The sequence below is a fragment of the Limanda limanda genome, chromosome 22, assembly GCF_963576545.1.
Source record: "Limanda limanda chromosome 22, fLimLim1.1, whole genome shotgun sequence".
Classification (NCBI taxonomy): Eukaryota; Metazoa; Chordata; class Actinopteri; order Pleuronectiformes; family Pleuronectidae; genus Limanda; species Limanda limanda.
Genome location: NC_083657.1, coordinates 3,763,345 through 3,790,692, shown reverse-complemented (window position 1 = coordinate 3,790,692; position 27,348 = coordinate 3,763,345). Strand labels below are relative to the sequence as shown.

Here is a 27,348-nt window from a genome sequence, read left to right as displayed (position 1 = left end):
ATGTGGTCCTCGGGACAAAAAGTTTGGACACCCCTGGTCTAAAACATTACTTTGTTAAAAATGAGTGATGATCGTAAAAGTATAAACACTGTTAAGAGATTTGAAAATTTACAGTTCAATCAATGTCCACTAGGGCATTCCCATTTTTTAATGAAGGTCAGGAGACACCATTAAAAGACCAAGAACAGTGTTGCGGGTGGAAATCAAAGGCAGGAGGCGTCGTTCTCAAGTTAAAATTAAGCAAGTTTATTCAGAGGTCACAGGTCAGGAAACTGCAGTGTCTAGCAAATGAGCATGCATGGGTCCATGCATGGGCCATCAGTCCTGCTCAGGAAAAATGGCGCTGAGACAAAGTACGCACATAGCTTTTATATCGATACCGGGCGTGACAGAGGTTCTTGAACGCGCGGCATTGCCTCGTTGGCTGGTTCACAAGGCAGTCCCGCCCTCCTGGCGTCACTGGGTCTTCTTCCTGGCGTTGCATGATGACGTGCACGCTGAGTCGCGGTTACTAGAGTTCATAAGCATATTGCCTCGGTGTGTGTGCTCATTTTATGTGTGTGTACTGATGTGTGGGACGTACCGTGCACAGGAGAGAGGATGTCTCAGAACTAATATAATGAAGTGATTCATGAAGCAAGATGTTTGAAAACCTGTTATCTGTCCGCTATGGCAGACTCCCTTTTTGATAGGAGCTGAGGTTGAGAAGCAGGAGAAGAACTATGTGTTATGCGTGTGTGTTTACGCTATGTGTCTCTGACTACACGTTAAAGTGTGTGTATGTGTGTGAACAGTGGTGTATTGTCAATAACAGCTACTAAATGGACCTTGATAAAAACAAAGCCCAGTTTCCCCAGTTCAACCTTTAAATTTAAATGAAAACTTCTTAGATTTTGTGCACGAGTGGATAGGTGACCACGATGAAGCGGCAGGGGTCCCCAGTGGCTGTAGTTTCCAGTTACACCTTCCTCAGTAACGTCAGATTGGCGCTGGGTGGCAATCCGAGTTTCACCAGTTCGTTTTTAAGCTGTAGGAGAAAACAGAGCGATGCTGAGATATGATCATATTTGCCTTAGATGTGATGGTATGTGTGTCAGGACATTAACTTGAGTAGAGTAACTGAGGACTTGTACTTTCTAAATTAAGTTCTGATCTTAATATTAAGTGCATGCTAGAAACAAATTAAATATCTGCTCTTCAGCTTCTATGTCTAAACAGGATCAGGAAGAAGATAACAAAAATGAAAACTGGAACAGTGACAGATTTGAAGTGCCTGTGTGATATCTGATGCTCTGACAGGATGTGTGGTTTGGATAGGAAGACACCGACCTGCTGTACGACCGTACTCCTGATGTCTTCCTCAGTCAGAGCCACCACAGAGGAAATTCTCGCGGTCAAGCGAATGACAACTAGAAAGACAGTGAATCAACAGGTCAGGCCAGAACAGCTGGTTTATTCTCATGCTACTACACAACGTGAATCACGTCTAAATTAAATTAATTACACAGTCCAATCGTCAACTGAAAAACATATTTTAGAAGCCACATATTTTCTGCAGGGCCCGGCCAACCTGATCGTTTCCTGAAAGTAGGAATGAGGTGTGGAGCAAGATGTTCTTTCACATAGTATCAACAGTATTAAGTTCTATGGTTGTATCTGTGCCAAGACTGGGCCAACGTTTCCATTCTCACTCACACCATTTACAGTGTTGTTAGTGGTGGAGTGATAGAGTGAATGGTATTCGTACTTGGTTGGGACGATGGCGTAGATCCCTCTGATGGCGTAGGTCTCACTGATGGCGTAGGTCCCGCTGATGGCGTAGGTCTCACTGAAGTTGGTTCAGCGCTTGGTGATGGATCTGTTGGAAAGATCAAATACGAGCCGTGCTCAACCTTTACCTGCGTATGAACTCAGCAGTGTAATTTGAATCGTGAACAGACAAAGGAGGGTGTATCTCACCGTTTCCAACACTTACGATGACACATCGCAGCTCAGAATGATACTTTGTTGAACTGAGGAAAAGAATCAAACGCAATTAAACCAAATAATCACCCTTTGGATAACAGTTCAGCTTCCCTTCATCAAATGACACAACTGCTTGCTTGTACTTGAAGAAGTACTGACTTGGAAAGTGCTTGGACAATGAAGCAGATGGGTTGGCTCTCTCCCTCCTCGCTCTGAGACGGCATCCAGCTCAGGGTAAACTGACCTGGTCCTGATCTGGTCTGGTTCACGTTGTGCGGCCCGCTGAACAGCAGCTCAGAGACCCTTTAACAAGCGGAAGAAAATGATCTTGAAACATGAAGGAGGCGGGGTTTATGACCTGTACTTCAGCCAGCCACCAGGGGCGATCAAGATGCTATGGCTTTTACTTTTGGGAGGTGTCTCATCCTCCATCTTTATTTACAGTCGGGTTTAAGTTCGATTTGAGCTAAAATACATAGGCTACCCAAAAAGTTATATTATTATATATCGATGATCTTTCACTCTTTGACATTTTTTTTTAAGGTTTTTTAAAACTTTTCAAGACCTGCAGACACCCTGGTTAGCATTCCTGGCTAACTAGCGCGTTACTTGCTGTTGTCACCTCCTCCATTAGGGTCAAGTTCCACTGGTTCGGAACCAGAGTTTCTGGACATGAGGTTCAATCGCAGAACGTTCTGTCCAAATGTCTAAAGAGGATTTGGATTTTCCTTTTACTCACATGGAGAAAGTTGCAGCTGCGCTAATGCTGATGTCCAGGGTCTGATTGACGGGGGTGTAAAGTCGAGCTCTGTTGGCCGGTGTTGGAGGCAGGAACGCTGGCAGATAGAGTCCCTCTGTGCAGGATGGCACCGCAGGATCCACTGGACACACAAAATCAAACTCCTCAAAGGATGCTATAAAATTGCCATAGCTTAGTTACTTCAGTAGGACTAAACAAATGATAGAAATGGAGAAAGAAACCCCAAATCTTTGGTGAGCCCATGGTATTGGTTGCACTTCTACATATGAAAAGTACCAAAAATATCTGTGGAGAGAATTTAAAACATTCTAGTCCATTGACAAAAACATCAGCCATCGCTGTGCCGCCAACACAAGTTTATAAAACGGCCTCTGATCACCGTTACGTCTTTGGGGCAGACTGTTGTAAATCAGGCCGTGGACAGCCAGTTAGCATGCTAGCTTCGGAAAAACCAAACAGGTGATTGACATAAAAGCAACACAAAAGATAACATTGGTGTTGTTGGTGGTGTTAGCGGTAATGCTAGCTATGTAGCAGGGTCTACAGACACATTGGCAGTTCTGGGCAGACACAGCTGAGGTTGACGGGAGAAGTAGTGTTGATAGTTCTGTTGATATTTTGCCGTTTACCAAACAAATTGGAGAAACCACCAGAAGATGGTGCTACAGCCAATGTGAATGTTCCTTATGACTTTCAAGGCATCCTTCAAATTGTTGTTGAGACATTTTAAGCTAAACCGTTAATGTGAAGCTCACAGGTCATTAGGGTTCATCCGCTGGATCATGGTTATCGCAAATCCAGTGGTTGTCAAAATGTTTCAAAGTGGTTGCCAAGGTTGCAAGAAATTTCTGTTTAACATCAGGCTGTCAAATCAATAAATCTTACCCTGTAGAACAAATTGGACAGGTATTTTGCTGATAGCGTTGTTTGTAGTTATGTTCGTCTGGAAGCTTCCGCCTTGAGTCAGGGTGATCGTCTGTCTGGGAAAGTCCTCCATCACCAGCTGGACTGCGTACGGACCTTCATCACTGCTGCTGGTGGCGCCGAATGACAGAGTACACGACTGCAAAAGGATCATGTACAAATTGTAACAAGGTCACCAGTCTCTGTGTTTATAAGATATACAAGACAATCACTGTTGGAGACTCACCGGTGAGAGGCGGAGGACAGACGCTGGCGTGCAGGGGCTACACTCTGACAGTGATGCGTTTCCATATCTGCATCGAACCTCGTCTCCGTCAGGGTCAAACGCCAACAGGTTGAAATCTCTCTGACAGTTTGAAGGAACTCTGGGAGAGAGACATACGCCACTTTACTCCTGCATTAAAATGTGTGTTGTCTCCAGATTATATCTCGAAATGATTATGTGTAGGCGTGAGGAGGTTACCTCACAAGTGGCAGGATGGTGGTCTGAGGGGACGCGTTGGCCCTGCTGGTGTCGGAACGGTTCCTCAGATCTACCAGTGTCACGGCTCTCCATGATGAGATGCCATTTCTGTTACTTATCCAGGCAGCACCGCTCAACCTTCAGTGGGAGTTGAGTTTAAGTCAGTTTCCAAAGCACAGACCCTGAGTGTACCTTGTTTGTGCAAATACCAAAGCCCCAGCATGAAGAGTATTAACTACTCAATCGATTGCCGGAAGATCATGTTTTTGGTTCGTCAGTAGTTCAGGTTAGAGGTCATTAGATGTCATGATGTTACGGTTATAGAACGATCATAGTTAGTTAACAGAATCAACTAATCACGAAATAAACTCTCCTGTGTTGAAGTCCGCAGTTGTTTCTTTTGGGAGGCTCATTGCAATTTTGTCAAAGTTCTCCTTTATTTCTTACAGTGTCATGTTGCACTTACCACAGCTGAAAAGCACCTCTGTCGAGAACCTGCCGAGTCATGACTCCCTCGTCTTGGTACCACTTTGCGCTGCTCTCCTGGGACACTCTGTTCAGCGTCAAAGAACTCTGACTCCCACAGTTCCCCCTGAAGCACCTCCACGTGTCGCCGCCAAAAGCGTGGAAGTTCAACTTATAGCGAAGGACGACCTTTAACGTTACAGCAAAGACCATCGTGATTCTACTGAGACGTGATCTACCTGGATAACAGGATAATCATCACATGGGCCAAAGCTCCATACAGAGACAACAATAACCAATGTGATTTACTTTTTTCCCTTTATTGTTCAGTCTTGCACAATATGCTGCCCCATTTCCTTGTATTTAAATTTGTAGAATCCACTTTGTTGCATTGTTCTTTGAACTATAACCTTTTCAAATACAGCTTTGAATGCATTTTCTAGCCTTTAAAAAATAATGATCCCACTTCATAAGATCTGCCGTGCCCCACTTTTCTGCATTTGTTACATAAATCGTTCAAACGTCTAATTTCTAAAGATTAATCTATTATTTGAAAGAGAAACCTTACGCACCGTGACCGATCCATCTGGGCTGCGGTCTTTTGGGTAGAAGGTCATGACCGTTCCCATAAAATGAGATGTCTGGGAGCTGCCCAGCAGCAGCAGCAGCAGCAGCAGAGACAGCGACATGTTGCAAGTGTGAGTCGCTCTGCTCAAACACAGTGATCAACAAGCTAAGCAGGAAATGTTCTGGAATGAGGAAACGTCCTTGTAGAAAAATGGTCAACTGTGGTGAATATTTTAACCGATAAACAGGTGGTAAACAGTTTATACTCCTAACCCTGGTAGAGTAGAAGTACGACACTGTTGTTATAACTTTGTGTAAGTGAATGATGAGGCGGAGCTGAGGTTAAACAAATTATGATTTAATTAAAACATACATTTAGCATCTTTAACCTGGGATTCTGTAACTGTCACGTACAACATGAGGAAAATTCAGTAAAATGTGCAGCATGTAGAGTCTTAGATTTAGTTATTTAAATCCAGAACCTGGCCCATGTCTTTAGCAACAAGGAAATGTTATTGTGTAATTCTGGTTTTAGTCTATGGCCTTTTAAAGGTTGAATATCAGCTATATTTTCACAAAACGACAATACGGTCGTGTTTGGTAGCCGGGAAAAAAACACGTCATCAGCAGGTGACCTTCCAGAGACAGGTCAAACAACAGACTGATAGAAATATTACGGATAGTCTAAAACAGGGGTGTCCAACTGCGGCCCGCCATCCATTTGTAATTGGCCCGCATCAAAGTCTAACAATATAATACATATTAAAAAAAATTACAAATTTTAAAAACTAGCAATTTTTGAAACCAACAGTTTTGTAGCACCTTAATGGCACTTACTTGTAGCACTTTGTAGTTTTGCTTTATTTTTGAAGAAATTGTACTTTCTTGATTCTTGTTGTTCTGGGTTTGTACCCTCGGGGTTGATGCACTTATTGTAAGTTGCTTTGGACAAAAGCGTCAGCTAAATGAAATGTAATGTAACACAATGGACCATGGCCCACTGTATTGCACTTCTCAGTTTAGACACAAGGTGGCGCCAAACTCACCCCTGACTTGCCAGCTGTCCCTCAGAAGGCCGCCACGCCCTCCCGCCCTGAGCGGCGAGGTTGAGTTGCACTGTCAACAATCCGCTCCAGGGCAGGGGGATGGGGGGGGGAGTGGCCCAGTCCTTCGCATTTTTTTTGTATGTGGTCCTTGGGACAACAAGTTTGGACACCCCTGGTCTAAAACATTACTTTGTTTAAAATAATAGTGATGATCATAAAAGTTTAAACACTGTAAAGAAATTTGAACATTTACAGTTCAATCAATGTCCACTAGGGCAATCCCATTTGTTAATGAAGATCAGGAGACATCATTAAAAGACCAAGAACAGCTACTAAATGGACCTTGATAAAACCATACCCAGTTTCCCCAGTTCAACCTTTAAATTTAAATGAAAACTTCTTAGATTTTGTTCACGAGTGGATAGGTGACCACGATGAATCAGCAGGGTTCCCCATTGGCTGTAATTTCCAGTTACACCTTCCCCAGTAACGTCAGATTTGTGCTGGGTGTCAATCCGAGTTTCACCAGTTCGTTTTTAAGCTGTAGGAGAAAACAGAGCGATGCTTAGATATGATCGTATTTGCCTTAGATGTGATGGTATGTGTGTCAGGACATTAACTTGAGTAGAGTGACTGAGGACTTGTACTTTCTAAATTAAGTTCTTCTCTTAAAATAAAGTTCATGCTTGAAACTAATTAAATATCTTCTCTTCAGCTTCTTTGTGGAAACCGGATCAGGAAGAAAATAAAAAAAATGAAAACTGGAAAAGTGACAGATTTGAAGTGCCTGTGTGATATCTGATGCTCTGACAGGATGTGTGGTTTGGATAGAAGGACACTGACCTGCTGTACGACCGTACTCCTGATGTCTTCCTCAGTCAGAGCCGCCACAGAGGAAATCCTCGCCGTCAAGCGAATGACAACTAGAAAGACAGTGAATCAACAGGTCAGGCCAGAACACCTGGTTTACTTTCATTTTACTACGCAACATGAATCACGTCTTAATTAAATTAATTACACAGTCCAATCGTCAACTGAAAAACATATTTTAGAAGCCACATATTTTCTGCAGGGCCCGGCCAACATGATCGTTTCCTGAAAGTAGGAATGAGGAGTGGAGCAAGAAGTTCTTTCACATCGTATCAGCAGTATTGAGTTTTATGGTTGTATCTGTGCCAGGACTGGGCGGATGTTTCCATTATCACTCACACCATTAACACTGTAGTTAGTGGTGGAGTGATAGAGTGAATGGTAATCGTACTTTGTTGGGACGATGGCGTAGACCCCTCTGATGGTGTAGGTCCCTCTGAAGTTGGTGCAGCGCTTGGTGATGGATCTGTTGGAAAGATCAAATACGAGCCGTGCTCAACCTTTACCTGCGTAGGAACTCGCAGTTTATACTTCTAACCCTGGTAGAGTAGACGTACGACACTGTTGTTATAACTTTTTGTAAGTGAATGAGGAGGCGGAGCTGAGGTTAAACAAATTATGTTGTAATAAAACAAACATTTAGCATCTATAACTTGGGATTCTGTAACTGTCACGTACAACATGAGTAAAATTCTGTAAAATGTGCAGCATGTAGAGTCGTTGGGTTTAGTTATTTAAATCCAGAGCCTGGCCCATGTCTTTAGCAACAAGGAAATGTTATTGTGTAATTCTGGTTTAAGTCTATGACCTTTTAAAGGTTAAATATCAGCTATATTTTCACAAAACGACAATACGGTCGTGTTTGGTAGCCGGGAAAAAAACACGTCATCAGTGGTGGCGTGAGTGGCCCAGTCCTTCTCATTTTTCTTGTATGTGGTCCTCGGGACAAAAAGTTTGGACACCCCTGGTCTAAAACATTACTTTGTTAAAAATGAGTGATGATCGTAAAAGTGTAAACACTGTTAAGAGATTTGAACATTTACAGTTCAATCAATGTCCACTAGGGCATTCCCATTTTTTAATGAAGGTCAGGAGACACCATTAAAAGACCAAGAACAGTGTTGCGGGTGGAAATCAAAGGCAGGAGGCGTCGTTCTCAAGTTAAAATTAAGCAAGTTTATTCAGAGGTCACAGGTCAGGAAACTGCAGTGTCTAGCAAATGAGCATGCATGGGTCCATGCATGGGCCATCAGTCCTGCTCAGGAAAAATGGCGCTGAGACAAAGTACGCACATAGCTTTTAAAGCGATACCGGGCGTGACAGAGGTTCTTGAACGCGCGGCATTGCCTCGTTGGCTGGTTCACAAGGCAGTCCCGCCCTCCTGGCGTCACTGGGTCTTCTTCCTGGCGTTGCATGATGACGTGCACGCTGAGTCGCGGTTACTAGAGTTCATAAGCATATTGCCTCGGTGTGTGTGCTCATTTTATGTGTGTGTACTGATGTGTGGGACGTACCATGCACAGGAGAGAGGATGTCTCAGAACTAATATAATGAAGTGATTCATGAAGCAAGATGTTTGAAAACCTGTTATCTGTCCGCTATGGCAGACTCCCTTTTTGATAGGAGCTGAGGTTGAGAAGCAAGAGAAGAACTATGTGTTATGCGTGTGTGTTTACGCTATGTGTCTCTGACTACACGTTAAAGTGTGTGTATGTGTGTGAACAGTGGTGTATTGTCAATAACAGCTACTAAATGGACCTTGATAAAAACAAAGCCCAGTTTCCCCAGTTCAACCTTTAAATTTAAATGAAAACTTCTTAGATTTTGTGCACGAGTGGATAGGTGACCACGATGAAGCGGCAGGGGTCCCCAGTGGCTGTAGTTTCCAGTTACACCTTCCTCAGTAACGTCAGATTGGCGCTGGGTGGCAATCCGAGTTTCACCAGTTCGTTTTTAAGCTGTAGGAGAAAACAGAGCGATGCTGAGATATGATCATATTTGCCTTAGATGTGATGGTATGTGTGTCAGGACATTAACTTGAGTAGAGTAACTGAGGACTTGTGCTTTCTAAATTAAGTTCTGATCTTAATATTAAGTGCATGCTTGAAACAAATTAAATATCTGCTCTTCAGCTTCTATGTCTAAACAGGATCAGGAAGAAGATAACAAAAATGAAAACTGGAACAGTGACAGATTTGAAGTGCCTGTGTGATATCTGATGCTCTGACAGGATGTGTGGTTTGGATAGGAAGACACTGACCTGCTGTACGACCGCACTCCTGATGTCTTCCTCAGTCAGAGCCACCACAGAGGAAATTCTCGCGGTCAAGCGAATGACAACTAGAAAGACAGTGAATCAACAGGTCAGGCCAGAACAGCTGGTTTATTCTCATGCTACTACACAACGTGAATCACGTCTAAATTAAATTAATTACACAGTCCAATCGTCAACTGAAAAACATATTTTAGAAGCCACATATTTTCTGCAGGGCCCGGCCAACCTGATCGTTTCCTGAAAGTAGGAATGAGGTGTGGAGCAAGATGTTCTTTCACATAGTATCAGCAGTATTGAGTTCTATGGTTGTATCTGTGCCAGGACTGGGCCAACGTTTCCATTCTCACTCACACCATTTACAGTGTTGTTAGTGGTGGAGTGATAGAGTGAATGGTAGTCGTACTTGTTTGGGACGATGGCGTAGGTCCCTCTGAAGTTGGTTCAGCGCTTGGTGATGGATCTGTTGGAAAGATCAAATACGAGCCGTGCTCAACCTTTACCTGCGTATGAACTCACCAGTGTAATTTGAGTCGTAAACAGACAAAGGAGGGTGTATCTCACCGTTTCCAACACTGACGATGACACATCGCTGCTCAGAGTGATACTTTGTTGAACTGAGGAAAAGAATCAAACACAATTAAACCAAATAATCACCCTTTAGAGAACACTTCAGCTTCCCTTCATCAAATTACACGACTGTTTGCTTGTACTTGAAGAAGTACTGACTTGGAAAGTGCTTGGACAATGAAGCAGATGGGTTGGCTCTCTCCCTCCTCGCTCTGAGACGGCGTCCAGCTCAGGGTAAACTGACCTGGTCCTGATCTGGTCTGGTTCACGTTGTGCGGCCCGCTGAACAGCAGCTCAGAGACCCTTTAACAAGCGGGAGAAGAAAATGATCGTGAAACATGGAGGAGGCGGGGTTTATGACCTGTACTTCAGCCAGCCACCAGGGGCGATCAAGATGCTATGGCTTTTACTTTTGGGAGCTGTCGCATCCTCCATCTTTATTTACAGTCGGGTTTTAATTCGATTTTAGCTCAAATTACATACCCAAAAAGTGTTATTATCACTTTTAGGGTGATATTGTCCAAATGTCTGAAGAGGATTTTGATTTTCCTTTTACTCACGTGGAGAAAGTTGCAGCTGCTTTAATGCTGATGTCAAGGGTCTGATTGACGGGGGTGTAAAGTCGAGCTCTGTTGGCCGGTGTTGGAGGCAGGAACGCTGGCAGATAGAGTCCCTCTGTGCAGGATGGCACCGCAGGATCCACTGGACACACAAAATCAAACTTCTCGACGGATGCTTTAAAATAGCCATAGCTTAGTAATTTCAGTAGGACTAAACAAATGATAGAAATGGATAAATAAACCCCAAATCTTTGGTGAGCCCATGGCATTGGTTGCAATTCTACATATGAAAAGTGCCCAAAATATCTGTGTAGAGAACTTAAAACATTCTAGTCCATTGACAAAAACATCAGCCATCGCTCTGCCGCCAAGACAAGTTCATAAAACTGCCTCTGACCACCGCTACGTCTTTGGGGCAGACTGTTGCGAAACAGGCCGGGGACAGCCAGTTAGCATGCTAGCTTCAGTCAAACCAAAGAGGCGATAGACATAAAAGCAACACAAGAGATAACATTGGTGTTGGTGGTGGTGTTAGCGGTAATGCTAGCTATGTAGCAGGGTCTACAGACACATTGTCAGTTCTAGGCAGACACAGCTGAGGTTGACGGGAGAAGTAGTGTTGATAGTTCTGTTGATATTTTGCCGTTTACCAAACAAATTGGACAAACCACCAGATGATGGTGCTATGGCCGATGAGAATGTTCCTTATGAGTTTCAAGGCATCCTTCAAATAGTTGTTGAGACATTTTAAGCTAAACCATTAATGTGAAGCTCACAGGTCATTAGGGTTCATCCTCTGGATCATGGTTATCGTGGATCCAGTGGTTGTCAAAATATTTCAAAGTGGTTGCCAACGTTGCAAGAAATTTCTGTTTAACATCCGGCTGTCAAATCAAGAAATCTTACCCTGTAGAACAAATTGGACAGGTATTTTGCTGATAGCGTTGTTTGTAGTTATCTTCGTCTGGAAGCTTCCGCCTTGAGTCAGGGTGATCGTCTGTCTGGGAAAGTCCTCCATCACCAGCTGGACTGCGTATGGACCTTCATCACTGCTGGTGGAGGCGCTGAATGACAGAGTACACGACTGCAAAAGGATCATGTACAAATTGTAACAAGGTCACCAGTCTCTGTGTTTATAAGATATACAAGAGAATCACAGTTGGAGACTCACCGGTGAGAGGCGGAGGACAGACGCTGGCGTGCAGGGGTTACACTCTGACAGTTCTTTTTTTCCGTATCTACATTTGACCTTGTCTCCGTCAGGGTCAAACGCCAACAGGTTGAAATCTCTCTGACAGTTTGAAGGAACTCTGGGAGAGAGACATAGGCCACTTTACACCTGCATTAAAATGTGTGTTGTCTCCAGATTACATCTAGAAACGATTATGATCTGACTGCATGGTATTAATGTGTCTGTAATAACCACACAGAGATCTGATCACTGTCTCACCTCACATCCTCACATCACATTCTCAGGTGATGAAAAAACATTGTAAATTGTAAATTTTAATCATGAATATTCTATTTCTAAAAAATGTGACCTGTGTAAATCATATTAAATCAATAACCATCAACAAATCACATGGCGTGAGGAGGTTACCTCACAAGTGGCAGGATGGTGGTCTGAGGGGACGCGTTGGCCCTGCTGGTGTCGGAACGGTTCCTCAGATCGACTAGCGTCACGGCTCTCCATGCTGAGACGCCAATTCCAATGTCCTCTATCCGGTCACCAGTGTTCAACCTTCAGTGGGAGTTGAGTTTAAGTCAGTTTCCCATGCACAGACCCTGAGTGTACCGCGGTTGTGCTAATACAAAAGCCCCAGCATGAAGAGTATAATAAATCGATTGCCGGAAGATCATGTTTTTGCTTCGTCAGTAGTTCAGGTTAGAGGTCATTAGTTGAGATCGTAGTGATGGTTAACAGAATCAACTAATCACGAAATAAACTCTCCTGTGTCGAAGTCCGGCGTTGTTACTTTTGGGAGGCTCGTCTAAATTTTGTCAAATTTCTCCTTTATTTCTTACAGTGTCTAGTTGCACTTACCACAGCTGAAAAGCACCGATGTCGGGAACCTGCCGAGTCATGACTCCCTCGAACTGGAACCAGTCACCGCTGCTCTCCTCGTACACTCTGTTCAGCGTCAAAGAACTCTGACTCCCACAGTTCCCGGTTAAGCAAAACCACGTGACACTGCCTCGAGAGTCGAAGTTCATTTTATAGCGAAGGACGACCTGTAACGTTACCGCAAAGACCATCGTGATTCTACTAAGTGATTTACATTTTTTCCTTTATTGTTCAGTATTGCACAATATGTTTGATTATTCACGTAGTATTTTGTGTGATATAGCAACTGCCAATCTGTCAACTTCTTACCTATTTAAATACTCACTTATACTTAGGCACAATACGTTTTGTTTTGTTTTCAGGATTTTTCTTAATTTAATTTTTTTGTGTAGTAATGTAGTAATTGACAATTTTGACTATTTGCACACATCCAGAGAAACATACTTTTACCCATACACCCATAGATACATTTTTACTCACCTAAGTTCAGTATTTTCCAATATATTACTGATAATTTCATGACCTTATTCACAGCCTCTTTACTTTTAAATGCTTTTTGTTTTTTGTGTTTGAAGCTAAATATCGTTCAAATCATTAAAGTATCTATATGTGTTGTTATTATTATTATTTATAATATTATATAATCATAATTATAATAACATGAAAATCGGATAAGAAGATAAAACTCAGTTTTAAAAGAATAAATAAAAGAGTAAAAACACTTAACGTGTGACAGACATTTCACCAGCACCACCCATTACAAAAGTAAAGACTAGAATTATATAAAATTACGGAATGTGGTACAAAACAGTTTAGCTTTGATTCAAAGGAAGCGACTGACTTAACCTGCTCCATTTCCTTGTATTTTAGTTTGTAGAATCCACTTTGTTGCATTGTTCTTAGGAGCTATAACGTTTTAAATTAGAGCATTGAACGCATTTTCTAGCCTTTAAAAAATAATGATCCCACTTTTTAAGTTCTGCTGTTTCCATTTAGCCCCACTTTTCTGCATTTGTTACAGAAATCGGTCAAACGTCTAATTTCAAAAGATATATAAATTATTTAAAAGAGAAACCTTACGTACCGTGCTAATTCCATCTGAGCTGCGGCCTTTTGGGTAGAAGGTCATGACCGTTCCACTAAAAGTAGATGTCTGGGGGCTGACCAGCAGCAGCAGCAGCAGTAGAGACAGCGACATGGTGCAAGTGTGAGTCGCTCTGCCCAAACACAGTGATTAAGTACCAACCCTGTGGATTAATTAATACCTCATCCAACAAGCTACGCAGGTAATTTTCTGGATTGAGGAAACGGCCTTGTGTTGCTATTAAAAGATCATGATCAGAATAGACAAATGGTCAACTGTGGTGAATATTTTAACCCATAAACGGGTGGTAAAACAGTTTATACTCCTAACCCTGGTAGAGTAGACGTACGACACTGTTGTTATAACTTTTTGTAAGTGAATAAGGAGGCGGAGCTGAGGTTAAACAAATTATGTTTTTATTAAAACATACATTTAGCATCTTTAACCTTGGATTCTGTAACTGTCACGTAAAACATGAGGAAAGATCAGTAAAATATGCAGCATGTAGAGTCGTTGGATTTACTTATTTAAATCCAGAACCTGGCACATGTCTTAAGCACCAAGGAAATGTTATTGTGTAATTCTGGTTTTAGTCTATGGCTTTTTAAAGGTTGAATATCAGCTATATTTTCACAAAACGACAATACGGTCGTGTTTGGTAGCCGGGAAAAAAACACGTCACCAGCAGGTGAGCTTCCAGAGACAGGTCAAGCAACAGACTGATAGAAATATGAAGAATAGTCTAAAACAGGGGTGTCCAAACTACGGCCTGCGGGCCAACTGCGGCCCGCCATCCATTTCTTATTGGCCCGCATCAAAGTCTAAAAATATAATATATAAAAAATGTAAAAAAAACTAGCAATTTTTTAAACTAACAATTTTGAAGCACTTAAATGGCACTTACTTATAGCACTTTGTAGTTTTGCTTTACTTTTTTAAGAAATTGTACTGTCTTGATTCTTGTTGTTCTGGGTTTGTACCCTCGGGGTTGATGCACTTATTGTAAGTTGCTTTGGACAAAAGCGTCAGCTAAATGAAATGTAATGTAACACAATGGACCATGGCCCACTGTATTGCACTTCTCAGTTTAGACACAAGGTGGCGCCAAACTCACCCCTGACTTGCCAGCTGTCCCTCAGAAGGCCGCCACGCCCTCCCGCCCTGAGCGGCGCGGTTGAGTTGCACTGTCAACAATCCGCTCCAGGGCAGGGGAATGGGGGGGGGGCGTGGCCCAGTCCTTCGCATTTTTTTTGTATGTGGTCCTTGGGACAAAAGGTTTGGACACCCCTGGTCTAAAACATTACTTTGTTAAAAATAATAGTGATGATCAGAAAAGTTTAAACACTGTAAAGAAATTTGAACATTTACAGTTCAATCAATGTCCACTAGGGCAATCCCATTTGTTAATGAAGATCAGGAGACATCATTAAAAGACCAAGAACAGCTACTAAATGGACCTTGATAAAACCATACCCAGTTTCCCCAGTTCAACCTTTAAATTTAAATGAAAACTTCTTAGATTTTGTTCACGAGTGGATAGGTGACCACGATGAATCAGCAGGGGTCCCCATTGGCTGTAATTTCCAGTTACACCTTCCCCAGTAACGTCAGATTTGTGCTGGGTGTCAATCCGAGTTTCACCAGTTCGTTTTTAAGCTGTAGGAGAAAACAGAGCGATGCTTAGATATGATCATATTTGCCTTAGATGTGATGGTATGTGTGTCGGGACATTAACTTGAGTAGAGTGACTGAGGACTTGTACTTTCTAAATTAAGTTCTTCTCTTAATAAACGGTGCATGCTTGAAACTAATTAAATATCTGCTCTTCAGCTTCTATGTGGAAACAGGATCAGGAAGAAGATAAAAAAAATTAAAACTGGAACAGTGACATGTTTGAAGTGCCTGTGTGATATCTGATGCTCTGACAGGATGTGTGGTTTGGATAGAAGGACACTGACCTGCTGTACGACCGTACTCCTGATGTCTTCCTCAGTCAGAGCCACCACAGAGGAAATCCTCGCCGTCAAGCGAATGACAACTAGAAAGACAGTGAATCAACAGGTCAGGCCAGAACAGCTGGTTTACTTTCATTTTACTACACAACATGAATCACGTGTTAATTAAATTATTTACACAGTTCAATCGTTGAATGAAAAACATATTTTAGAAGCCACATATTTTCTGCAGGGCCCGGCCAACCTGGTCGTTTCCTGAAAGTAGGAATGAGGAGTGGAGCAAGATGTTCTCTCACATAGTTTCAACAGTATTGAGTTCTATGGTTGTATCTGTGCCAGGACTGGGCCAACGTTTCCATTCTCACTCACACCGTTTACAGTGTTGTTAGTGGTGAAGTGATAGAGTGAATGGTAATCGTACTTGGTTGGGACGATGGCGTAGACCCCTCTGATGGTGTAGGTCCCTCTGAAGTTGGTGCAGCGCTTGGTGATGGATCTGTTGGAAAGATCAAACACGAGCCGTGCTCAACCTTTACCTGCGTAGGAACTCAGCAGTGTAATTTGAATCGTGAACAGACAAAGGAGGGTGTATCTCACCGTTTCCAACACTGACGATGACACATCGCAGCTCAGAGTGATACTTTGTTGAACTGAGGAAAAGAATCAAACGCAATTAAACCAAATAATAGCCCTTTAGAGAACACTTCAGCTTCCCTTCATCAAATTACACAACTGCTTGCTTGTACTTGAAGAAGTACTGACTTGGAAAGTGCTTGGACAATGAAGCAGATGGGTTGGCTCTCTCCCTCCTCGCTCTGAGACGGCGTCCAGCTCAGGGTAAACTGACCTGGTCCTGATCTGGTCTGGTTCACGTTGTGCGGCCCGCTGAACAGCAGCTCAGAGACCCTTTAACAAGCGGGAGAAGAAAATGATCTTGAAACATGGAGGAGGCGGGGTTTATGACCTGTACTTCAGCCAGCCACCAGGGGCGATCATGATGCTATGGCTTTTACTTTTGGGAGCTGTCGCATCCTCCATCTTTATTTACAGTCGGGTTTAAGTTCGATGTTAGCTCAAATTACATACCCCAAAAGTGATATTATTATATATTGATGATCTTTCACTCTTTGACATGTTTTTAAGGTTTTTTAAAACTTTTCAAGACCTGCAGACACCCTGGTTAGCATTCCTGGCTTACTAGCTCGCTACCTGCTGTTGTCACCTCCTCCGTTAGGCTTGAGTCAAACAATGTCACTCCACTGGCTCTAAACAGGAGTTTCTGGACATGAGGTTCAATCGCAGAAGGTTCTGTCCAAATGTCTAAAGAGGATTTGGATTTTCCTTTTACTCACATAGAGAAATTTGCAGCTGCGTTAATGCTGATGTCCAGAGTCTGATTGACGGGGGTGTAGAGTCGAGCTCTGTTGGCCGGTGTTGGAGGCAGGAACGCTGGCAGATAGAGTCCCTCTTTGCAGGATGGCACCGCAGGATCCACTGGACACACAAAATCAAACTTCTCGACGGATGCTTTAAAATAGCCATAGCTTAGTAATTTCAGTAGGACTAAACAAATTATAGAAATGGATAAATAAACCCCAAATCTTTGGTGAGCCCATGGCATTGGTTGCAATTCTACATATGAAAAGTGCCCAAAATATCTGTGTAGAGAACTTAAAACATTCTAGTCCATTGACAAAAACATCAGCCATCGCTCTGCCGCCAAGACAAGTTCATAAAACTGCCTCTGACCACCGCTACGTCTTTGGGGCAGACTGTTGCGAAACAGGCTGCGGACAGCCAGTTAGCATGCTAGCTTCAGTCAAACCAAACAGGTCATTGACATAAAAGCAACACAAAAGATAACATTGGTGTTGGTGGTGGTGTTAGCGGTAATGCTAGCTATGTAGCAGGGTCTACAGACACATTGGCAGTTCTGGGCAGACACAGCTGAGGTTGACGGGAGAAGTAGTGTTGATAGTTCTGTTGATATTTTGCCGTTTACCAAACAAATTGGACAGATGATGGTGCTATAGTCAATGTGAATGTTCCTTATGAGTTTCAAGGCATCCTTCAAATAGTTGTTGAGACATTCATAGCTAAACCGTTAATGTGAGGCTCACAGGTCATTAGGGTTCATCCGCTGGATCATGGTTATCGCAAATCCAGTGGTTGTCAAAATATTTCAAAGTGGTTGCCAACGTTGCAAGAAATTTCTGTTTCACATCAGGCTGTCAAATCAAGAAATCTTACCCTGTAGAACAAATTGGACAGGTATTTTGCTGATAGCGTTGTTTGTAGTTATGTTCGTCTGGAAGCTTCCGCCTTGATTCAGGGTGATCGTCTGTCTGGGAAAGTCCTCCATCACCAGCTGGACTGCGTACGGACCTTCATCACTGCTGGTGGTGGCGCCGAATGACAGAGTACACGACTGCAAAAGGATCATGTACAAATTGTAACGAGGTCACCAGTCTCTGTGTTTATAAGATATACAAGAGAATCGCTGTTGGAGACTCACTGGTGAGAGGCGGAGGACAGACGGTGGCGTGCAGGGGCTACACTCTGACAGTGGTGCTTTTCCATATCTGCATCGAACCTCGTCTCCGTCAGGGTCAAACGCCAACAGGTTGAAATCTCTCTGACAGTTTGAAGGAACTCTGGGAGAGAGACATAGGCCACTTTACTCCTGCATTAAAATGTGTGTTGTCTCCAGATTATATCTCGAAATGATTATGTGTAGGCGTGAGGAGGTTACCTCACAATTGGCAGGATGGTGGTCTGAGGGGACGCGTTGGACCTGCTGGTGTCGGAACGGTTCCTCAGATCCACCAGTGTCACGGCTCTCCATGATAAGATGCCATTTCTGTTACTTATCCAGGCAGCACCGCTCAACCTTCAGTGGGAGTTGAGTTTAAGTCAGTTTCCAAAGCACAGACCCTGAGTGTACCTTGTTTGTGCAAATACCAAAGCCCCAGCATGAAGAGTATTAACTACTCAATCGATTGCCGGAAGATCATGTTTTTGGTTCGTCAGTAGTTCAGGTTAGAGGTCATTAGATGTCATGATGTTACGGTTATAGCACAATCATAGTTAGTTAACAGAATCAACTAATTCGCTGTTGTTTCTTTTGGGAGGCTCATCTCAATTTTGTCAAAGTTCTCCTTTATTTCTTACAGTGTCATGTTGCACTTACCACAGCTGAAAAGCTCCGCTGTCAGGAACCTGCCGAGTCATGACTCCCTCATCCTGGTACCACTTTGCGCTGCTCTCCTGGTACACTCTGTTCAGCGTCAAAGAACTCTGACTCCCACAGTTCCCACTGAAGCACCTCCACGCGTCGGGGCCTCGAGATTCGAAGTTCAACTTATAGCGAAGGACGACCTGTAACGTTACAGCAAAGACCATCGTGATTCTACTGAGACGTGATCTACCTGGATAACAGGATAATCATCACATGGGCCAAAGCTCCATACAGAGACAACAAGAACCAATGTGATTTACTTTTTTCCCTTTATTGTTCAGTATTGCACAATATGCTGCCCCATTTCCTTGTATTTAAATTTGTAGAATCCACTTTGTTGCATTGTTCTTTGAACTATAACCTTTTCAAATACAGCTTTGAATGCATTTTCTAGCCTTTAAAAAATAATGATCCCACTTCATAAGATCTGCCGTGCCCCACTTTTCTGCATTTGTTACATAAATCGTTCAAACGTCTAATTTCTAAAGATTAATCTATTATTTGAAAGAGAAACCTTACGCACCGTGACCGATCCATCTGGGCTGCGGTCTTTTGGGTAGAAGGTCATGACCGTTCCCATAAAATGAGATGTCTGGGAGCTGCCCAGCAGCAGCAGCAGCAGCAGCAGCAGAGACAGCGACATGGTGCAAGTGTGAGTCGCTCTGCTCAAACACAGTGATAAAATACCAACCCTGTGGATTACTTGATGCCACATCCAACAAGCTAAGCAGGAAACGTTCTGGAATGAGGAAACGTCCTTGTTTTGCTTTTAAAAGATTATTATCAGAATAGACAAATGGTTGAGTGTGATAAATATTTGAACCCATAAACGGGTGGTAAAACAGTTTATACTTCTAACCCTAGTAAAGTAGAAGTAGGCCTACGACACTTTTGTTATAACTCTGTGTAAGTGAATGAGGCGGCGGAGCTGAGGTTAAACAAATTATGTTTTAATAAAACAAACATTTAGCATCTATAACCTGGGATTCTGTAATTGTCACGCACAACATGAGTCAAATTTTGTAAAATGTGCAGCATGTAGAGTCGTTGGATTTACTTATTTAAATCCAGAACCTGGCCCATGTCTTCAGCAACAAGGAAATGTTATTATGTAACAATAATAATTCCTTGTTGCATAATTCCGGCTGTTGGTAGCTGAGGAAAAAAAACACGTCATTAGCAGGTGAGCTTTTTAAAGTCAGCTCCATCAGCCCATCCTTCAATCACCTGCCTGAAACACAGACACAGGAAAACACAGGGCGAGGGAAAAGGCACCACCCACAGGCAGGGAGGGAGAACTACACATACACATACACCCAATATGACCCAGAGTCATAAGGGTATAAGAAAGAACCACATGGACCTCTGACCTCTTCTGTTGGTCACTGGTTATTTCCTTAAAATGTATTTATATTTTTCTCCAAATATTAGGACTTTTTCCTCATTAAATTTGAACGTTATTCTCAAATTATCATCGTTTTATTTCCTATTCAATTAAAACTTTCCCCCCATGATGTTATGATTTGTTTTTCTCTTATTGAAATAAAAGTTTATTCTCATAATGTACTTTTTTTGGGGTCATTAATTAAAGATGTATCCTCATAAAATTATGATTTTTCTCATTAAACACGGATTTAAGGTTTGAGTTAAGGCGTGTGAGTAGAGAGGACGGAAGGAGGCTGTGAAGTGTCCTAATCCGGTTTCCTGGACTGTGAAGGAGCTGAAACTTCCGGCGAAGGAGCTGGAACTTCCGGTGAAGGAAGCGCTGGAACCGGACCCGCCCACCCTCATGGAGCTGTGTGATTGGAGGAGCGCGCCCTCCCTCAGAGCTGGGTCATGTGACTGGTTGTTTGCTTCACTTCCTGTTTCGCTGAGTCGGGCTCGGACCCTCCGGATAGTCTCCGTGTCTCCGGTTCCTCGGCGGCTCCTCCGAGAATCTGCAGCGGGGATCCCGAGCTTCCTCCGCCGCCGGAGACACTCCTCCTGCGGGGCTGCGACTGGGCCCGAGCTCCGGGGCCGAGCTCCGGGGCCAGTGATGGCGGACGGGGAACGGTCGCCGCTCCTGTCCGAGCAGCACGACGGCACCAACGGCTTCTCTCCCGGGGGCAGCGGGCTCGGACCTCCGGGTAAACCTCACAGTGAGTCCCGCCCGCTTTCACACCTTCACACCGTCACCTGACCCACCTGTAAACCCGACATTCAGCTTTAAATCTAAAAGTGTCAACTCACAGACTCACGTTAGCTCCCGATGCTAAGCTAACGAGCTAGCCGGTTAGCTTACATCAGCTGAAGCTAAAAACACGATGAGCAGAGGTTTAACCTTCGGGAAATTCGCTTTATATGCATTTAATTATATTTTAACAAACTTGGTTAAGAATATTAAAACACTGACGCGATGCAGGGACATTAAAACCACAAAAATACGCCACTTAAAGTGAAGAAAGACAGATTATTGTGTGTGATATCGGCTGTTTTTAGCTTTTAAAAGTAGAAAATTAAAGGTTTCATGTAGTTTGACTGATTTGTGGTTTGTTAAGCTGGTTCTTTACATTGTGCATCATCACAATATGTAGTTTAAAACTTGATTTGGACGTTTATGTGTGTGAATTCATTGAAGCTGCAGTGAAAAATCCATCAAAAACTAATAGATCTGCAGCTTTTCCCATTATGACAAAGATGTATTTGTTTTATTTGGTATTGAATTTGAATCAGAATTAACTTTTTGATCAGGTACGATTTTATAATTATATGATTTGGTATTTTGGTGCAAAATAATGAACATAATTTACATTCACCACAAAAAGGCACACATGAAACTTGTAATTAAAGTCCCACTAATAAAACCAGATGGATAAGAAACCTGAATTAAGTAGATATAGTTTAATACGTCTCTCGTGTCCTGTGTGCCACACGGTAACGTTTGTCTTGTGGGTGTGTCCCATTGATAGTGTCCTGAGATATTTACAGATTATTAGTTTTTGTTCCATCGGTTCCCTGAGTGATAAGTAAACATGCTGCAGATAACGCGTTTATTTCCCTTTGTTTTAAAGACAAAGACGCCTTGTTTCAATCACTGAGTCACTTCTGTCTTTAGAGGCGTTTGAGTAGGTTGATTAAAAACCTGTTAAGAAAGCGTAACCGTGGTGATGATATGAGCTTACACTCCTTTTGATGGAGCTTGTTATCAAACCGTAAAACCTGGTTTGGTGCTGATAAACGCCGGGTTTCACCATAGGACAACACACGTGATGATGGTGGCGGTGGTTTCCTGTCAGTGTCAAACACACAGACTCTAAAGAAAGATGGACGACAGGTCTCCACTTCCTCCCGATAACACAGAAGTGAAGCTAAAATATCCTGCATCATCCCATCTTGCAATTTTCGTCTTTCACCCTTTAAATGTAAAGATTGTTATCCTCATAAACTGAACATCAGTGGTTATCTTTCTTTCATTACTATTATTATATCACCATTACTATTATTATTATATAAACTGTTGCTGCCATCATTACCATATACTGCTTTTATATTGGTATAATTACTATCATATATAAATCTATATTATGTTATATTATATACTATATATACTGTACTATTCTTATATACTGTCTAACCATAACATTACCATCACATCATCAGTACTATTACCATCATCTTGCCACTGCACCTTATCTACCTATTTTATTGTATTTTATCTTGTGCTTCTGTTTTTTTATTCTTTCTACCTCAATATTTTTTATCTTATTCTATTGTATTGTATTGTATTCAAATATACCGGCCACTATGACAACTTAATTTCCCTTCGGGGATGAATAAAGTACTCTATCTATCTATCTATCTATCTATCTATCTTCATATGTTCTTTCCTTTGTCCCAATGGACACGTGTTTGAAACCTTCAGTAGCTGAGCTGTTTCCTCCGTCTCTCTCTCCAGGTTTGGCGCCGTTCCCCAGCTTGGTGGCGCCCGGGGACGCTCCGCCTCCCTACTCGCCTCAGGGCAGCCCGGACAGCGGCAGCGCTCCGGTCATCAGCTGCCGCGTCTGTCAGAGCGCCATCTCCGTGGAGGGCAAGACGCACCAGCACGTGGTGAAGTGCGGCATCTGCAACGAAGCCACGGTGAGACCTCCTCCGTGCTCGTTTCCCTCTCGCAACTTTCTGAGGTTTTATGGTTTTATCCACAACGTCACAACTTGAAGGTTTCTTCTTTAAGGAAACTGTGTGTTGTGATCTGTTTTTGTTGTGATTTGTTCCTTTTTATCGCAATGGAAGAAACTTGTTGCTGCAGAAATAAATGTTGTGTAATTTTGGCTTTTTATATTCCGATTCCTGTTTTCTCTCTTCCACTCTCGCTTTAAAATCCCCTTTATGATTATTGTAGTTGACGTTTGCTGCAGAACTTTCTGTTTAAAACGCATTTTGGCTCGAGAATAATTTAAAACACCAGGGAGAAAAACGCTGAGTCAGCCTTCTAGGAAGCACAGATCTGAAAGCCTCGAGAACGACGGCGCCCAGCAACCATAAAAACATCAGGCGGTTGTTCTCAGTGTCGTGTTTCACATCCAGACTTCCTCTCAGGAAATCAGTCCGCCTGATGTGCAGAGTTTCTGCTGATGAGACCAAAGCTGAGCCACTGAGAAACGTTTAGGAAGCAACGAACGAGGGAACTCTGGACACTGAGTCGTCTCTTTCTTTCTTTCTCTATCTCTCGGGTCAATAGCCGATAAAGAACGCCCCCGTCGGGAAGAAGTACGTCCGCTGTCCATGCAACTGTCTTCTGATCTGCAAAGTCACGTCGCAGAGGATCGCCTGTCCGAGGCCGTACTGGTGAGACAGAGACACAGCCACGGATTCCTTTTCACTCGTCTCAGCTGAAGTATTCGGCGTCGACATTCAGGCCGAGATTTCAGTTCTTTAAAAACTCTGCACTTTCCGATTGTTTCTTCTGCCAGTAAACGCATCATCAACCTGGGACCAGTTCACATCGGGAGCGACAGTCCTGAACCGCAGCAGCAACCCGTCGGCATCAGGGTCATCTGTGGACACTGCTCCAATACATTCCTGGTAGGACACACACACACACACACACACAGACACACACACTCACACACACACACACACACGCTCTCTCTCTCTCTCTCTGACATTTAACCTCCTCTCTCTCTCTCAGTGGACGGAGTTCTCAGACCGGACCTTGGCCCGATGTCCACACTGCAGAAAAGTGTAAGTGTCTCAGCTCGTCTCCGCGTCTCCGTCGCGCCATTTTCACTATTAATTATGTTTCCTGGTTTTGATTTCCAGCTCTTCTATTGGCCGGGGGTACCCCAGGAGGAGGAGCCTGCTCTGCTTCCTGCTGTTCATCGTCCTCGCCGGCGCCACTGCAGGACTCCTGGTGTGTAACAGTGTGTGTGTGTGTGAAGATATCTTATGTAACATCCACCTACATGTTTTAGTTTAGTCATGTGTCTGGAAGAAGATAGTTTTGGTTTTAAAGTTTGAAATGTTTCCCAGAGAGTAATGTGATTGTGTATGTGTGTGTGTGTGTGTGTGTGTGTGTGTGTGTGTGTGTGTGTGTGTGTGTGTGTGTGTGTTCAGTTCGGGACGTGGACGCCTGCACAGAACTCTAAAGGGATCTACGTGTCCTGGGCGCTGCTGATCCTGCTCGCTCTCTTCACCATGGTGAGAACCATCTACTGGAGGTGTCTGAAAATCAGCGATCCAATTTCCAACATCGCGTAGAGGGAGAGGAGAGGAGAGGAAGGAAGGAAGGAAGGTGAGGAGAGAAGGAGCTGAGAAGGAAAGCAGTAGGTTGTGTAGTTTAAACCGAGAAGCAGAAGCCAGAGTCGACTGCAAAAACGATGAATCATGGACAAAAAGAGCGACGGCCGGGTCGGAGGAACGATTTACATTTCACAAATGCTTCACATTCATGCCAAATTAAATTTGAGCTGCTAATTTGTCAAAAAACTCGATCACTAGTTTGACCCTGCGACTTCCATTGAACTCCAGAAAGTGTGGTTTCTGCAGACGAGTGGAAAAAGAAGAAGAGGGTCACTGGAGGGAAGAGAAAAACATATTTAACTAATCTTCATTGTTGGACTAACATGTTGTTTCAAAGCCTGATGCTGCTACGCTGTTTTATTTCAAGCTGTTATTTTCTCACTGAAAAAAGGTCCATTCGAGATCATAAAGATGATTGTGTGTTTAGACTAAATCTGGTGAGTGGGTTCCATCTCCTGTGAGAAGAACTGACTGAGAGACACAAACTATCACAATCAGCTGAAGAGTGAAGCTGAACTGAGATCAGTTAACACTCAGAAGTTATTAAAAGAAGAGTCCAGGAAACACCTTTGGAGAATCAGTGGTTAATGCTTTTTATTTTTGAGAAATACGACAAAAAACAAAGCAAAAAATGAAACATTGATTTAAGTTACAAGACAAATACTCGATTACTTTCAGGTGTCGTGGATTAAAGTTTCTGGAGATTAAAACTCTTCAGTGAATCAGTGATGAAGTTTGTCTGAGATCAGCTGACATCTAACAGGGGAGAAGAAATAACTAGTCAGCAGTTAATCAGCTTCTTATCACTCTGTGAACTCATCAACCACAAAGTAATCAAATATCTCAGTAACCACACAAAGTCAAAGTGCACATATCGTTCAGAAGACAGAGAGTGTGAAGTGTTTGCTTTTGTTTTGGGGCATTTTTCATTAAAAGGTTTATTTCAAATGAACTGACTAACACATTTGGAAAGAAAAACACTATAAAAGGCTTCTAACGAAAAACAGGCAGATTGATGCTGGTAAAACATAACAAGCATTCATACATATATAATATGTTCATGCATAATTTATATACATATGTACATAATGAGGGAAAGTCAGTGACACTTGAATTGAGGCATTAACTGAGAAAAACCTCGTCTTTCTTTATGTGTTTGAAGAGCTGCGTGTTCATCTCACAGGGATTCAGGGGAATTTAGATTTTATTTTATTTTCATGTGTTTATGTTAAATGATGCATAAGACAAAATGATACATTTAGAATTAATTATTGTGGCCAAAAGAATTAATGTTAACAAAATTGTAGCAATATCTATAAAAAGTTTTAATAATGGTAATCATGATACTTTCAGTCAATTTCATCTCGAACATTTTTACGTGTGTTTTATTGCATTTTTTTCATAGATTTTCCCCATTATCCATTAAATCATTATAATTTTTAATTTATAATAGCCACCTGCATACAGTGCTCAACACAGATGTGTCATATCAACACTATATCAACACATTATTTTTATTATTACAGTTATTGTCAGTAAGTGGACGTCGCATCAGTGAACTTTCTAAACACAGAAGTGCAGTTTTTCCGCTGTTTGATTTAATTCTGTGATTTGTCGTCTGAAGGAGTGAAGCTGAACTCGTGACAATAGTAAAAACCTGTTTGTGTTAAAGTGTAAATATGAATCAGTTGATTATTTTGGGACTGTACAGAATTATGAGAGCTCCCCTTGTGGCCGATCTATGTAAGTACCCAATGACTGTGAAACCTGTTGCACTTGTACTCGTGTACTATTACTGTATGTTCTCGTCATTCCGGTGGATGGGTTTTGTTTGTTTTTCTTAATATTGTGGAACAAATTAATACTTTTAACAACGTCTTCTGACTCCATGTGTCTTCTTTTACAATATTTCATTATACATATGACTAGGTTGTTGTAAGTTGTAATAATATTTCTCACTTTACTTTACTAAACACACATTTTACATCAGAAAATATGAACAGATGGGTAAATATATAAATGTAAATGTTATTAAATTGCCCTGTTTGGCCTGTAACAGCTTGAGTTAACCACAAGTTGATCTTATTTGTTTTTCAATAATTAAGCAACTTAAAAAAAAACTGTACAAAAACTGTAAAACTTGTAAATAATAATTTCAGATGCCAGTTAAAACGACTAAAGTAAAGCAAAGGCCAATTATATAGATGATACTGTATATTCAACAAATAATAATGCTCGTTTAGTTTTTGAACTTTAGTCAGTATTCACTGTCTTTAAAGCTTGAAAATTCTTCAATTGAACTATTCATATTTAATAATGCAACATTAGCACCTTAACACCACAAGAGGGCGACAGTCAGTCAGGACCAGCACAAGTGCATCTTTGGATCTGAGGGTTTTAAATTCTCCTTCATTTACAGGCTCAGTTTTACACAGATTCTGGATGAGATCTTGTTTTCTGAGCCAGTTATGATCTGATGTTGCTTCTTGATTTAACTTTAAACTGAAACAAACTCAACAAAGCTTCTGACTTTGGGAAAGTTGGACAACAAGCTACTGTATCTCTGAACTTCAATATACTCGTTCTTTTTACTGATGACAGTAAAGTCATCGTAGAAACTGGAAACGTTGAAGTTGAAATTAATTTAACAGTCGGACCTGATAAGAGCCTCTGTGATAAGAGCCTGAACCAATCAGTGCTATCAGATCATATAGACCACAGACTGTAAAACAAAACAAAAACAACTAAGATAACATAAAGGAAATC

General features: G+C 42.2%; 4 protein-coding genes and 1 long non-coding RNA gene across 5 annotated transcripts; 1 reads left to right on the top strand and 4 right to left on the bottom strand.

Moving 5' to 3' along the window:
* Window positions 1–246: 246 nt before the first annotated feature.
* LOC132995902 (uncharacterized) lies at window positions 247–5,267 on the bottom strand. The gene is made up of 11 exons (XM_061066144.1): window positions 5,150–5,267; window positions 4,579–4,766; window positions 4,113–4,250; window positions 3,876–4,014; window positions 3,611–3,788; window positions 2,705–2,846; window positions 2,125–2,268; window positions 1,960–2,012; window positions 1,748–1,858; window positions 1,330–1,409; window positions 247–1,027 (listed from the first exon to the last, which is right to left on the bottom strand). Exons 1-11 carry the CDS (start codon window positions 5,264–5,266, stop codon window positions 959–961), a joined length of 1,359 nt encoding a protein of 452 aa, XP_060922127.1. The 5' UTR covers window position 5,267; the 3' UTR covers window positions 247–958.
* Window positions 5,268–5,527: 260 nt separating this feature from the next.
* Window positions 5,528–7,521, bottom strand: LOC132996158 (uncharacterized). Its single transcript, XR_009677070.1, has 3 exons — window positions 7,452–7,521; window positions 7,034–7,113; window positions 5,528–6,731 (listed from the first exon to the last, which is right to left on the bottom strand). It is a non-coding gene; the product is annotated as an uncharacterized LOC132996158 (long non-coding RNA).
* A 1,199-nt stretch (window positions 7,522–8,720) lies between these two features.
* Window positions 8,721–11,561, bottom strand: LOC132996283 (uncharacterized). Its single transcript, XM_061066627.1, has 7 exons — window positions 11,369–11,561; window positions 10,463–10,604; window positions 10,062–10,205; window positions 9,897–9,949; window positions 9,739–9,795; window positions 9,321–9,400; window positions 8,721–9,018 (listed from the first exon to the last, which is right to left on the bottom strand). The coding sequence occupies exons 1-7, from the start codon at window positions 11,559–11,561 to the stop codon at window positions 8,950–8,952; spliced, it is 738 nt and encodes a 245-aa protein (XP_060922610.1). The 3' UTR covers window positions 8,721–8,949.
* A 2,444-nt stretch (window positions 11,562–14,005) lies between these two features.
* On the bottom strand, window positions 14,006–19,455 carry LOC132996048 (uncharacterized). Its single transcript, XM_061066349.1, has 11 exons — window positions 19,328–19,455; window positions 18,757–18,944; window positions 18,319–18,456; window positions 18,082–18,220; window positions 17,817–17,994; window positions 16,919–17,060; window positions 16,329–16,472; window positions 16,164–16,216; window positions 15,988–16,062; window positions 15,570–15,649; window positions 14,006–15,267 (listed from the first exon to the last, which is right to left on the bottom strand). Exons 1-11 carry the CDS (start codon window positions 19,445–19,447, stop codon window positions 15,199–15,201), a joined length of 1,326 nt encoding a protein of 441 aa, XP_060922332.1. The 5' UTR covers window positions 19,448–19,455; the 3' UTR covers window positions 14,006–15,198.
* A 1,203-nt stretch (window positions 19,456–20,658) lies between these two features.
* LOC133028733 (type I phosphatidylinositol 4,5-bisphosphate 4-phosphatase-A-like) lies at window positions 20,659–26,460 on the top strand. Its single transcript, XM_061095745.1, has 7 exons — window positions 20,659–20,942; window positions 22,739–22,920; window positions 23,522–23,628; window positions 23,754–23,865; window positions 23,972–24,024; window positions 24,103–24,193; window positions 24,397–26,460. The coding sequence occupies exons 1-7, from the start codon at window positions 20,840–20,842 to the stop codon at window positions 24,538–24,540; spliced, it is 792 nt and encodes a 263-aa protein (XP_060951728.1). The 5' UTR covers window positions 20,659–20,839; the 3' UTR covers window positions 24,541–26,460.
* Window positions 26,461–27,348: the final 888 nt, after the last annotated feature.

Excerpts from the sequence above, each read along its gene's own strand:
- LOC132996283 (XM_061066627.1), bottom strand. The coding sequence starts at position 11,561 with ATGATCCTTTTGCAGTCGTGTACTCTGTCATTCAGCGCCTCCACCAGC. Across the intron at positions 9,796-9,896 it reads CATCGTCAGTGTTGGAAACG|ATCCATCACCAAGCGCTGAA; the intron begins GTGAGATACACC and ends TCTTTCCAACAG. Across the intron at positions 9,019-9,320 it reads GGAGTGCGGTCGTACAGCAG|CTTAAAAACGAACTGGTGAA; the intron begins GTCAGTGTCTTC and ends TTTCTCCTACAG.
- LOC132996048 (XM_061066349.1), bottom strand. The coding sequence starts at position 19,447 with ATGTCGCTGTCTCTGCTGCTGCTGCTGCTGCTGCTGCTGGGCAGCTCC. Across the intron at positions 17,995-18,081 it reads CTGTCCTCCGCCTCTCACCA|TCGTGTACTCTGTCATTCGG; the intron begins GTGAGTCTCCAA and ends ATCCTTTTGCAG. Across the intron at positions 16,217-16,328 it reads ATTGTCCAAGCACTTTCCAA|TTCAACAAAGTATCACTCTG; the intron begins GTCAGTACTTCT and ends TCTTTTCCTCAG.
- LOC133028733 (XM_061095745.1), top strand. The coding sequence starts at position 20,840 with ATGGCGGACGGGGAACGGTCGCCGCTCCTGTCCGAGCAGCACGACGGC. Across the intron at positions 23,629-23,753 it reads GCCTGTCCGAGGCCGTACTG|TAAACGCATCATCAACCTGG; the intron begins GTGAGACAGAGA and ends TTCTTCTGCCAG. Across the intron at positions 24,025-24,102 it reads TGTCCACACTGCAGAAAAGT|CTCTTCTATTGGCCGGGGGT; the intron begins GTAAGTGTCTCA and ends TTTGATTTCCAG.
- LOC132995902 (XM_061066144.1), bottom strand. The coding sequence starts at position 5,266 with ATGTCGCTGTCTCTGCTGCTGCTGCTGCTGCTGCTGGGCAGCTCCCAG. Across the intron at positions 4,767-5,149 it reads GCCCAGATGGATCGGTCACG|GTCGTCCTTCGCTATAAGTT; the intron begins GTGCGTAAGGTT and ends GTAACGTTAAAG. Across the intron at positions 4,015-4,112 it reads ACCATCCTGCCACTTGTGAG|AGTTCCTTCAAACTGTCAGA; the intron begins GTAACCTCCTCA and ends TCTCTCTCCCAG.